Source organism: Melitaea cinxia, chromosome 20 (assembly GCF_905220565.1).
Source record: "Melitaea cinxia chromosome 20, ilMelCinx1.1, whole genome shotgun sequence".
NCBI lineage: Eukaryota > Metazoa > Arthropoda > Insecta > Lepidoptera > Nymphalidae > Melitaea > Melitaea cinxia.
In genome coordinates this window covers 2,108,928-2,122,104 of record NC_059413.1, presented here as the reverse complement: position 1 = coordinate 2,122,104, position 13,177 = coordinate 2,108,928, and the positions used below count along the sequence as shown (strand labels likewise).

At 44.9% G+C, this 13,177-nt stretch overlaps 1 protein-coding gene across 1 annotated transcript in view; it reads left to right on the top strand.

The window, feature by feature from the left end:
- The window catches only part of LOC123663623 (armadillo repeat-containing protein 2), a 41,280-nt gene that overhangs the window by 13,919 nt on the left and 14,184 nt on the right, over positions 1 to 13,177 (top strand). The window contains exons 7-15 of the mRNA XM_045598291.1: positions 373 to 475; positions 1,859 to 2,031; positions 3,654 to 3,892; positions 4,058 to 4,226; positions 7,194 to 7,308; positions 8,289 to 8,338; positions 10,172 to 10,303; positions 10,829 to 10,982; positions 12,409 to 12,552. Coding sequence (XP_045454247.1) covers positions 373 to 475; positions 1,859 to 2,031; positions 3,654 to 3,892; positions 4,058 to 4,226; positions 7,194 to 7,308; positions 8,289 to 8,338; positions 10,172 to 10,303; positions 10,829 to 10,982; positions 12,409 to 12,552 — 1,279 coding nt within the window. The remainder of the gene's footprint in view (positions 1 to 372; positions 476 to 1,858; positions 2,032 to 3,653; positions 3,893 to 4,057; positions 4,227 to 7,193; positions 7,309 to 8,288; positions 8,339 to 10,171; positions 10,304 to 10,828; positions 10,983 to 12,408; positions 12,553 to 13,177) is intronic.

Here is a 13,177-nt window from a genome sequence, read left to right as displayed (position 1 = left end):
GATTTTGATGTTATTTATACAAATAAATAAAATTGGAGTGTCTGTTTGTAATATTAAAATAACCGTTTTTTACTCTATGTATATGGATGTATACACGGTACATATACGAAAATAACATTTTTTACAATTTTTGTCTGTCTGTCTGTTTGTTCCCGCTAATCTCTGAAACGGCTGAACCGATTTTGACGAGACTTTCACTGTCAGATAGCTGATGTAATACGAGTATAGAGTAACATAGGCAACTTTTGTTTTAGAAATTTATTTATTTTGTACTTTTGAAAACTGAATTTTTTTTTAATTACACGCAGACGAAGTTACGAGCACAGCTAGTTCGAAATAATCTTTGTGTTAACTTTGTTTTGTAATTTTCAGATGCGTGTAACTGGACCACATTTGGCAGCTGCTTGCAAATTAGTATTTAAAATTTCGAGAAATGACAAAAACGATCACTTCTTCAAGAACAGTGATTTACTTGGTATAGAATTCTTTTTTATTACAAAGGAATATATGACAAAAAAAACTATACATTATAAATGTAGTCGAAAGAACATTCAATGAAATATGGATTATTAGGGATAACTCAAAAAGTACTCGTCAAATTTCGATCAAATTTAAATGGGACCAGCTTTTGAATAAAAAGAGAATCATCAAATTCGGTAGCTCCAGTAAAATAAAACCTCATTTTTCAAAGACGGTTAAAACGTATGTATGTTTGTAAGTATGATGTATGTAAGCATATATTTTCAACCGATTGAGATCATATTTTGTATATACGTTAACTGTGTATGACAAAGCTTAGTACATACACATAGTGATGTGACGTCTTTCTAAATCCAACATGGTGGACCATCTAAGTTAGCGGACTAGTTATTTTTAATGCATTCTTACAATATGGGTATCAAATTAAAGGGCTCACTGGGAGTAACTCGAAAAATAAAGTGATGTTACAATGGTGAACTTGTCATCATCATCATCACAGCAGCCTTTCGCAGTCCACTATTGGACATAGGTTCTCATGTGTGTTGCCCATAGTCACCACGCTGGGCAGGCGGGTTGGTGACCGCAGGGCTGGCTTTGTCGCACCGAGGACGCTGCTGCCCGTCTTCGGCCTGTGTATTTCAAAGCCAGCAGTTGGATGGTTATCCCGCCATCCGTCGGCTTTTTAAGTTCCAAGAAAGTAGTGGAACTATGTTATCCCTTAGTCACCTCTTACGACACACACGGGAAGAGAGGGGGTGGCTATATTCTTTGATGCCGTCACCACACAGCATTATTTATGGTGGACTTGTAAATATAGCGAACTAAGTTTTCACGCTGTTCTACTATATCGATCAAATAAAAGAAATTTCTGAGATTAACAGACCGCGAAACCTGTCCTGCAATAACTAAAAACATTAAAAAAGTATTCTTTGACGGTTCGCAGGAAAGTGGACATAAGGTGCCAATTAAACCACTAATTGGAAATTCATGCGACAAACACACACACTATATAAAATTGAAGAAAGTATGTATTTTAGATGCCTGATGATGGTCCAATAAAGGATCGAAACGTCGCATGAATTTGCAATTAGTGGTTTGATTGGCACCTTGTTGTTGTTGTTGTTGTTCACGGGCTCTTTTCCGCAACTCGACGTCTTGGTGCGCCTTTTTTGCGTGATCGGCTGGTGGGCACTATTCGTGCCAGCCTAGCTCCTTGAGGAAGCCTAGCAGACCCGATCACCCGGCACCTTATGTCCACTTTCCTGCGAACCGTCAAAGAATACTTATAACAAATGGACACAACGATAAATAATGAACATTAAAAAAAGTTTTCTTAATTTGAATTAATTTTATAACGCAGAGCTGTATGTGTCTCCAGATCTGGTGGTGGAGGGCTGCGGCCGGATCGACCCGGTGAGCGAGAGCGAGTGCTGCGTGTACGCGGCGGGCGCGCTGCGCTTCCTGGCGCTGGAGCCGGCGCTGGGCGCGCGGGCGTGCGCGGCCGGCGCGCTGCACCTCGCCGCGCTGCACCTCAAGCTGCTGAACAGCGCGGTGGGTGTCCGCTCGGAATCTAGACCAGCCCGACTGGGGAAGGAGCTCGACTGTGAGCGGCGCTCCTGTGGAGGGTCGGGGTAGGGTCAATAATTTTTTTTTTTTTCGCAGGCGGTGGTCTCCTTCTGCGAAGAGGTAATGACGCAGAAGGAGACCGCGGAGCGGGCCAGAGAGGAAGACGCCTCTGCTGGCCCACTCCGGCGCAGACGTACGGGGGCAAGGAGAAGGCGGTTTGCCCACCTCCTCCCCCCCTCGTAATAGTAGGGTCGGCGGCCGATAGTCGGGGGACTTCGGCCGGCCGGACGACACGACCCCATACGTCTGAAGGGTGGCCTTGTTGTGAGCGAGGCCACCCCACCATCATGCCGGGGCCCGGAAGCTTTGTCCGGGCCTACCGCTGAGGCGAGGTGGCGAATGCTAGCGCGACCCCTCTCGCCCCACCCAGGCGGACGACTGCTCACACGTGGTGGTTTTTAGTCAGTAGGAGTCTGACATAACCCTCTGGCGCCCCCGCGCTGGAGGGTATGCATGATGGATTTTCCCCACGTAAAAAAAAGGGTAAATAAATTTTAGCATTATAATGCTTGCCCTCTATGACGGGCCCAATCTCGGATGGAGCGAGGCACGGGTGGAGCGGCGGATGCGCATGCGCAAGCGATCCCGTAGCTCCTCCAACTTCGTGTCGAAGACGGCCATCGCAGAGGTTAAAACCTAGATGGGTAAGAATTCCACATAACCCGTCTCTGTCCCAAGAGCCGGACATCTTCTTGAAGATTTCCTCTGTGTAAAAAAAAGGGTAAATAAAGAACCGGCCGGGACGATACGACCCCACATGTTTGAGGGGTGGCCTTGTTGTGAGTGAGGCCACCCCACCATTGTGCCGGGACCCGGAGTCTTTGTCCGGACCTACTGCCGGGGCGAGGTGGCGAATGCTAGCGCGACTCCATCTCGCCACACCCAGGCGGACGGCTGCTCACACGTGGTGGTTTTTTAGTCAGTAGGAGTCTGACATAACCCGGTGGCACTCCCGCGCCAGAGGGTGTCCATGATGGATTTTCCCCACGTAAAAAAAGGGGTAAATAAAGAACACACAAAGGATGTTAATATTTGGTCAACAGCCGGCTGATACTTATATTCAAATAATAAGCAGGAATACAATTTTTGGACCAAGATGTATCAACACTGCCAACTGTGCCAATGGGCTAGTGGAATTTTGTTTAAAACAAGTTTTCACACCGGTAGGTGCTGTAAAGATAAAGAATTTGGTTGTATTGCTAACGCAATTTGTTTTTATTATTAAATAATTTATATTATGATAGGGCATAGTAAAATATATCATTATCAAAATCTAGAGCAGCCCGACTGGATAAGTAACCAGCTAAATAAAACTGCTTTAAAGCAGTGTTCTGTTCCTGTGGTGGGTCATGTACCCACAGTTTTAAAAAAACTGTTTGAAAAATAGTCCTAATGTGTTTTTCGAAGAAGGTAAAATATACTCTAGGGAAACTACACAAAATTCAGCTACCGCATCTGTCAGATTAGTTTTTAAAAGCATTGATATACCGATTATATGATTTAAAACCTGCTTTGTTTATGATTCGTTGCAAATTTTAAAACCGTAGAAAGCGGAGAGACCTCGGCAAGTCTCGGAGCAGGCGACTCACGCGTTATACCAAGTGACGGGTGCGCTTCGGAACCTCGCGGGGGGCGGGGAGGGTGGGGGAGAGAGCGGTGGGCGGAGCGCGGAGAGCGCCGAGCGCGGGCGAGCGTTCGCGGCGAGCGGCGCGCTCGGCGAGTTGCTCGCCGCGCTCACCCTGCACACCGACCGGGACGTGCTCACTAACGTGGCGCGCTGCCTCAGGTTAGTGTGGAGTCGTCCTTCCGTTAGCTGATAAAGATTGCTAGATACCTATCTGACCAACAGCGGTATCCGATGGGTAGAAGCTTAGGTTATTAGGATATTCTCTCAGAGTTCAATTTATCAAATACTTATATTCTCATTCACCATGGCATTGTTGTGGCCCAGTGTACTGTCGGTGGAGGAGGCGTGTTGTACGTGGTTGTGCGCGTCGCCGGTGAGTGCCCGCGCGCTCCTGACCGCGCTCGCCGCGTGCGCGGCCCGCGCGCCGCTGTCCGTGCGCCTGGCGTACACGCTGGGGAACATGGCGGCCGCGGACGAGCAGGCGAGGATCAACGTGAGTCGCTGAGTGTGTGTGTGTGCAGTAGAGTGGACACGTGCGCCTGGCGTACACGCTGGGGAACATGGCGGCCGCGGACGAGCAGGCGAGGATCAACGTGAGTCGCTGAGTGTGTGTGTGTGCAGTAGAGTGGACACGTGCGCCTGGCGTACACGCTGGGGAACATGGCGGCCGCGGACGAGCAGGCGAGGATCAACGTGAGTCGCTGAGTGTGTGTGTGTGCAGTAGAGTGGACACGTGCGCCTGGCGTACACGCTGGGGAACATGGCGGCCGCGGACGAGCAGGCGAGGATCAACGTGAGTCGCTGAGTGTGTGTGTGTGCAGTAGAGTGGACACGTGCGCCTGGCGTACACGCTGGGGAACATGGCGGCCGCGGACGAGCAGGCGAGGATCAACGTGAGTCGCTGAGTGTGTGTGTGTGCAGTAGAGTGGACACGTGCGCCTGGCGTACACGCTGGGGAACATGGCGGCCGCGGACGAGCAGGCGAGGATCAACGTGAGTCGCTGAGTGTGTGTGTGTGCAGTAGAGTGGACACGTGCGCCTGGCGTACACGCTGGGGAACATGGCGGCCGCGGACGAGCAGGCGAGGATCAACGTGAGTCGCTGAGTGTGTGTGTGTGCAGTAGAGTGGACACGTGCGCCTGGCGTACACGCTGGGGAACATGGCGGCCGCGGACGAGCAGGCGAGGATCAACGTGAGTCGCTGAGTGTGTGTGTGTGTGTGCAGTAGAGTGGACACGTGCGCCTGGCGTACACGCTGGGGAACATGGCGGCCGCGGACGAGCAGGCGAGGATCAACGTGAGTCGCTGAGTGTGTGTGTGTGCAGTAGAGTGGACACGTGCGCCTGGCGTACACGCTGGGGAACATGGCGGCCGCGGACGAGCAGGCGAGGATCAACGTGAGTCGCTGAGTGTGTGTGTGTGCAGTAGAGTGGACACGTGCGCCTGGCGTACACGCTGGGGAACATGGCGGCCGCGGACGAGCAGGCGAGGATCAACGTGAGTCGCTGAGTGTGTGTGTGTGCAGTAGAGTGGACACGTGCGCCTGGCGTACACGCTGGGGAACATGGCGGCCGCGGACGAGCAGGCGAGGATCAACGTGAGTCGCTGAGTGTGTGTGTGTGTGTGCAGTAGAGTGGACACGTGCGCCTGGCGTACACGCTGGGGAACATGGCGGCCGCGGACGAGCAGGCGAGGATCAACGTGAGTCGCTGAGTGTGTGTGTGTGCAGTAGAGTGGACACGTGCGCCTGGCGTACACGCTGGGGAACATGGCGGCCGCGGACGAGCAGGCGAGGATCAACGTGAGTCGCTGAGTGTGTGTGTGTGCAGTAGAGTGGACACGTGCGCCTGGCGTACACGCTGGGGAACATGGCGGCCGCGGACGAGCAGGCGAGGATCAACGTGAGTCGCTGAGTGTGTGTGTGTGCAGTAGAGTGGACACGTGCGCCTGGCGTACACGCTGGGGAACATGGCGGCCGCGGACGAGCAGGCGAGGATCAACGTGAGTCGCTGAGTGTGTGTGTGTGCAGTAGAGTGGACACGTGCGCCTGGCGTACACGCTGGGGAACATGGCGGCCGCGGACGAGCAGGCGAGGATCAACGTGAGTCGCTGAGTGTGTGTGTGTGCAGTAGAGTGGACACGTGCGCCTGGCGTACACTTTCGTACTCGTAAATGCAGGCATAAATTATGGACTTGGTTTAAAACTCTAGATTACGATCCGATAGAAAAACTTGTAAAAATAAAAAACTATATTTGGCCAACAGATATACACGCACAAGCATACATTAAATTACACCCATGCATACACATACACACGCACATCCACACACAGACTCACACACACATACAAAAACAAACAAACACTCACGTATTTATATGTATATATATATTATCTGTGACTGAACGTATAAAACATTAAATTTTGGAAAACAAAACATCGTGATGATCCTTCTCCTACACGGAGGACTGTTACAGGCTAAATCGAGAAAGCGTGATGAAGTTGTGATAAAAAAATTCAGATACATTCCTTTATATTGTAGCCTTTTGCAGAGTGTTTTAATTCATTTCAACGAAAAATAGTACACTTGATAATTCGACACCAACAATTTATACTACGCCAACTCGAATTTTCGATAAGTTGGTTTTCTTAATGAAACTTGAATAAATGTGTTATTTTTTTTTGTAATAATAAAAATTGTGAAATTGCAATGAATAAATTAACTATTAAAGATATCAAATTTCAAACAAGTTTCCTAATTAATATAAAAGGTATCACGTTTTTCCCTTTTATAAGTCTCTATTGTAAAGTTCACTTTTATGAGTTAGCTTAGTATAAATTGCTGGTGTCGAATCTCGTTATAGTTTCCCCTATTCTTGATATATTTCGTGTATTTTCCAAACTCCTCCCCCCTTTTCTAGTCTCGTGTGATTAATACGACCCCTAAGGTTATTACTGTTAAATAAACGAGCTATCTATTAATTTAATCGTCACACGTTACGGTGGCGTAGTGGGTTGATGAAGTGTGACATTGTGTGACAAGGGGCCGTCACAAAATCGTAAATTTCATGTGACGTTGTTTGTGAAAGGCAAGTAATCTAATAACGACCGTTAGCAAAATCAAAAACAGCTTTATTCAAATAGGCTCCAAAAACATTTTCGAATCGTCATTTTACAAATTAAAACTTTAAAAATAAATTATTATAATAATAATTATTATATTTGTAGAAGTAAAGCTACCACTGATTCGGAATGTAGGTTCTGCAGAGAAGAATCGGTAAGACACTTAAGTTACTCTTTTGAAAAATAATATATAAACTGTGTTTTAGTACAAAATTAGAAACATGTTGCATGAAATACAGCGTCACTAAGTCCACACATCTTTATCGACTATGTAATCCTGCACCGAGTAATAAGATTTATCTATATTTTTTTATATAGCCGTTTTATCCTTTTCACCAGATCTACAACGAGGAAGGTGGAGTGGACGTGCTCCTCACCATACTAGAGTCGTATGCGCGAAGAAATGAGAACGAGATTAGGGATTCTGACTCTGATCCAGATTTGCATTTAGTAGGTATGTTACACAAGATATTACCGTAAAGAAAATCTATACAGATTATATCTGTGTGGCTACGGCATTAAAGAATATAGCCACCCCCTCTCTTCCCGTGGGTGTCGGAAGAGGCGAATAAGGGATGGCACAGTACGCTACCTCCCTGGAATTTATAATGCCGACCGATGGCGGAATAACCATCCAACTGCTGGCTTTGAAATACACAGGCCGAAGACGGGCAGCAGCGTCTTCGGTGCGACAAAGCCAGCCCTGCGGTCACCAACCCGCCTGCCCAGCGTGGTGACTATGGGCAAAACACATGAGTTCACGCCATTTTTGTAGGCCTATGTCCAGCGGTGGACTGCTCTCTCTCTCTCTCTCTTGTCGGCCCCTCATGTCTGAGGATCGTGGTCAGCATCAGGGTTGCATCTGGAGCGGATGATTTGCCTCCACCGGTCTCTGTCCACGGCGTCTCTTACGGCCGTGTAAAACTTAATGGTAGATGAGTTTTTGACCTGGTCTGCCTGCATTAGGCTGAAATGATGATGATGATGAATAGTATTTACTGTACACCAAAGTACGGAAATACACAGTAATAAGAGAAAAAAGACCGTCCTATATCTATTTATTTATTTTTATTTATTTAAATATATCATTAATAAATCATTTAATAAACAGATTTAAGATTAATATATGCGAATAGAAATACCTCAAATAAAGTAGAATTCGATGATAAAAAAAAAAAAAAAAATCAAAAACTTTTTACTATCTGATACTGTCATTCGTCAAATAGCGTTATCCACTACTGGTGGAACAGACCCTAAGAGTACAGATTTTTATAAATAATACTCAAATAAAAAAATGGACTTAATATCACCTTAGCTAGCTTAGTTATTTTTTTTTTTATTAATTTTAAATGATAATTATTTATAATTTATTTATTATTGTGATTATATTTTTATATTTGTAAATTGTATTGGTTATTATTAAATTGGCCACAGGTTCCGATCTCGGTGGTTCTGATGGTTCAAACGAGGATGTCCTTATCAAAGTGAGTATTTATAATTCGACGTAACTACAATAGTATGAGGTCGATTATGATATTACACGATTACAGTTTCATACCAGATCCCAACTCGACACTCGTCCGACTGGGGAATTACCTCGGCCTTACAGAATATTACAGCCAAATAATACTGCTTGTAAGCAGTGTTGTGTTCCTGTGGTGAGTAAGGTGACCAGAGCTCCTGCGTGTGATTAGGGGTAGGGTCAGCAACGCCTTTGCGATGCTTCTGGTGTTGCAGGCGTCTATAAGCTACGGTAATCGCTTACCATCAGGTGAGCTCGACACTTGTTCCTAGCTGTGTAAAAAATACTAATATTGTAAAGCTGAAAAGCTTATAAGTTTGTTTTACGCACAAATCCCAGGAACTATTGGTTTGATAAAATAAAATATTTTTGTGTTAAGTACATAACTCATTTACCTAGAAAGGCTTTGTGGGCTATTTTAAAAATTGGCTAAAATTTATATCGACAAGTTATACAACGTATGTTGTCGAAAAAAATAATTCACGAAATACGCGTTATTAACGATAACTCAAAAAGTATGGAATCGGCTTTTGCTCAAATGGTACCACACCATACCAGCTTTTGATTAAAAAAATTTATAAAACTCGGCACACAGTAAAAAGTTATGACGTAGCAAACATCCAAAACCAAAAAACGATACAGACGAATTGAGAACCACCTCCGCTTTGGAGTCGGTTAAGATGATTAGTTTTGCTCCCGAACCGTTCAATGTCGAAGATTACATACAGCTGAAGCTCATGTACATCGGTACATATATCGAGCTTAAGTTGTATTTTGTGTTCGACTTTGAACGGTTCGTGAACAAAACGGATCGTTCTATTACTGTGAGTAGCTAGATGCCTCTAAATAATTGGCGTTGGTGCAGCGGTCACAGCACTGGTTGTTGCGATTGCTGTCGCGGTTTCAATCTCCTCTTATGACAGAAATTTGAGAAAATTAAGATGTCTGTCGAGGTCTGGGCGTTTGTGCTCGTGTGCGTTCCCGTTTCCCGACACGGGAGAAAACGTACTAGGGTCGTTGAGTGTGATGTATATTAATTCATTTATTTATTAAAGTAAAATTTATTTATATACGCTGGAGTAAGCTGTTCAATGCGTGACGAGAACGTTATGAAAAGTGTGATCGGGGGAGGCGAACGGAAGTTGAGAGTGAGATATAAGTTAGTGAAGATAGAATAATTGTGTTTGCTCACAAACGAAAAAAAAAACCGACTTCAATTACATCGAAGAGTAATACAACGTAGATCGACGAAAAAATAGTCAAGTAACTACGCGTTATCAAAGATTACTCAAAAAGTAGTTATCAGATCTCGATAAAATTTATATGTGACCACATGATAAACATCAGCTTTCGATTAAATTAAAAATTATCAAAATCGGTACACCTAGTAAAAAGTTATTGTGAATTTTCGAGAGTTTCCCTCGATTTCTCTGGGATTCCATCATCAGATTATCAAAATCGGTACATCCAGTAAAAAGTTATGCGGTATAATAAAACGTAGGTCGACGAAAAAAGCGTCAAGTAAAAACGCATTATTAGATATAACTCGAAAAGTAGTTGTTAGATCTCAAATAAATTTAAATGGGACCAATTGACACACACCACCTTTCGATTAAAACAAAATTTGTCGAAATCGGTCTATCCGGTCAAAAGTTCTGATGTAACATACATAAAAAAAAATACAGTCGAATTGAGAACTTCCTCCTTTTTTGGAAGTCGGTTAAACAAAGAGGAAGAGTTACGTTTCGTAAGTTTTACTTCAGTCGCGCGGTCTAAAGCACACTCGTTTTTTTAGACAGTCCGAGTTATAGCGAACCTGTGTCTGGCGGAGCTTGCTGGAAGAGGTTTAGCAGCGAACCACGCTGAAAGAACAGTTCGCGCTCTTTTATCTTGTCTGGACCTAGCTGAAAAACCGCCTGATAATAAGGTACCAGCATGATTTATATATTTTCTTCGTTGACTCAGGTTCTGATGATGCATTTTGAATGTATAAGTTATTTTCGCAGTTGATTATGGAAAGTTTTTGCTATCAAGTCAAAGTCAAAATAAGTCAAGTATATATCAAGGACATAGGCCTCCACAAGTTTACGCCAAAAATAACGTGAACTCTTGTGTTTTGCCCATAGTCACCACGCTGGGCAGGCGGGTTGGTGACCGCAGTACTGGCTCTGTCGCACCGAAGACGCTGCTGCCCGTCTTCGGCCTGTGTGTTTCAAAGCCAGCAGTTGGATGGTTATCCCGCCATCGGTCGGCTTCTTAAGTTCCAAGATGGTTGTGGAACCTTGTTATCCCTTAGTCGCCTCTTACGACACCCACGGGAAGAGAGGGGGTGGCTAAATTCTTTAGTGCCGTAGCCACACAGCACACTGCAACCGCCAACGTCAAGGCAATTATTTGCACTATTGTGTCAGAATGGTTGTTATAATATTCGATTCTTATTTTAATTTTTAAGATAAATGATTTACCAGAGAAGGAACGTAATGCCTGGTTGGGCAGACGAGAAGAACTAGCTATGGCGGCGTTGGCCACTTTGAACAATGTCACCTTCTACCTCGAACCTTCTGCTGACTACCCTCTAAGTAACACTTTAGAGTTTATGTGCAAGAGTAAGTTAAACCGTTAACTCTAGTATTATTTTATCACGCTTCAGCCTGTAATTTCCCACTGCTGGGCATAGGCCTCTTTCCCTATGTAGGTGAAGGATCAGAGCTTAATCCACCATGCTGTTACAATGCGGATTGGTAGATGTATTCCTTACTATAAAGCGCAGTTTAATTACTAACAAAAATCTGTTTTTTATAAAATCGTGTCATATTGTTGCCGTTTGTATGAAATCTTAGTTAAAGACTTGGGAAGTTGCGAGTCATTCCCACAACAAGTATCTACGATAACTTATTGGGAAGACTCAGTGTAACTTATATTGTAAACAGATTTCATGAATAAAGATATTATTATTATTATTATTACTATGAGTAACGATCACTGTCAAGTGTACATGATAACAATCGGGACCGACGGCTTAACGTGCTCTCCGAGGCACGGCGAGGAGACCCACAAGGACTGCACATTTTATTTATACACACTAAATAGTCGCACGTGTATTCGACCTTAAAACCGCTGTCAACATACCGCATCCCTAAGAGTTCTGGCTATTTTACTTACCATATGAATACGACGCTACTTGAGAATAGTAATATTTAGATGGGATGTACCCAACCTTCTGTAAGGTTGAAGTTCTTTTTTATAAAAGCGCACGGCTCACCTGATGGTAAGCGATTACCGTAGCTTATAGACGTCTGCAGCACCAAAAGCATTGTAAGCGCGTTGCCGACTCTACCCCAAATTCCCCCAGGATCTCTGGCCACCTTACTCACCAACAGAATCACAAGACTGCTTTAGAGTAGTGTTATTTAGCTGTAATAACATGGCCCATAACTCTTCTGTAAGGTCGAGTTACTACCCCAGTCAGGCTGCTTCAAATTTGAGCAGGAAATTTCCTGCTGTGCCTCAGCTAATACTCAGGTACTTCCCCATTTGGGCTGCTCAGGTTTTTGAGCAGGATACATCTTCTTGTGCCCTACTTCAAAAGTACTTAAATCTGACAAAGTAATTTGCGCACGAGTCACTGTACCGTCCGTGGCTCCAGATAGTACCAGATATTTGTATTGACTGATTGATTGATTCAGCTCTTAACATTCTACTGCTGGGTGCGGGTCTCTTTCTCCATGTAGAAAAAGGGTCGGAGCTTAATCCACCTCGCTTCTCGAATTTGATTCTGTGTTCTTGTGGTTATTAAGATGAGCAAAGTTCCTGGAGAGGGTCCAGGGTGGGGTCGACAACGCGCTTGCTTCTAGTGTTGCAGGCTGATATAAACTACGGTGACCGCTCACCACCGGGCGGGCCGTGCGCTTGTTAGCCGACCCAGTTGTGTATTAACATTGCAGCGCTATGCCGCTAACATTGCAGCGCTATGCCGCTAACATTGCAGCGCTGTGCCGCTAACATTGCAGCGCTATGCCGCTAACATTGCAGCGCTGTGCCGCTGGGTGCGGCGCGGCGGCGCGGCGGCGTGCGAGGCGGTGCGCGTGCTCGGGAACGTGTCGCGCAGCGCGCGCGCCGCGCAGCTGCTCGTGCTGGAGGGCGCGCTCGCGGCCCTGGCGCCCTTCCAGCGACACGGTACTGCCGCGCTTAGCTCGAAGCCACATCGCTTTGGAAATTGTTTAAATAATTTTTTTTTATTTCTTTATTTTTTTTAGGGACTTTTGTCTACACAGACATGCCAGCCCCATCATACCCTAATTCTCACTATGTCTAAGAAATGGAGAAAGAATCATTGATGATGTAAAATCATATTAACTAACAAATTTGCTACATCAGACAAAGGTTCTGTTAACACAGAAAAAAAAGTACCCATATCAAATTTATTTATACTAAATCGTTTCATCAATGATTCTCTCTCCGTTTCGTATTTATAACATTCACTTAATATGTGGTGTACATCGTCTAGCAGGCCGCATGTGTCACAATAAGGGGATTCAGCTTTTTTCATTAAAAAGGCAAACTTTTTGGATGGAAAATGGCCTGAACGTAATTTGAATGCTGTAGTGACGTACTTCCTACCAATCTTTGCTTTTATAAACCAAGGTAAACGAGGGGGCTGATTTTGAATAACTTTGTACCATATACCCTTTTCTTTACTTCTTTGGTCGAAATATTTTTTAAATTTTTGATGGCAATCAATTTTAAATTTGGTCACACTTTCCGAAAAAGTAGGTAAAACATGAAGTTCCAATCCTTCATT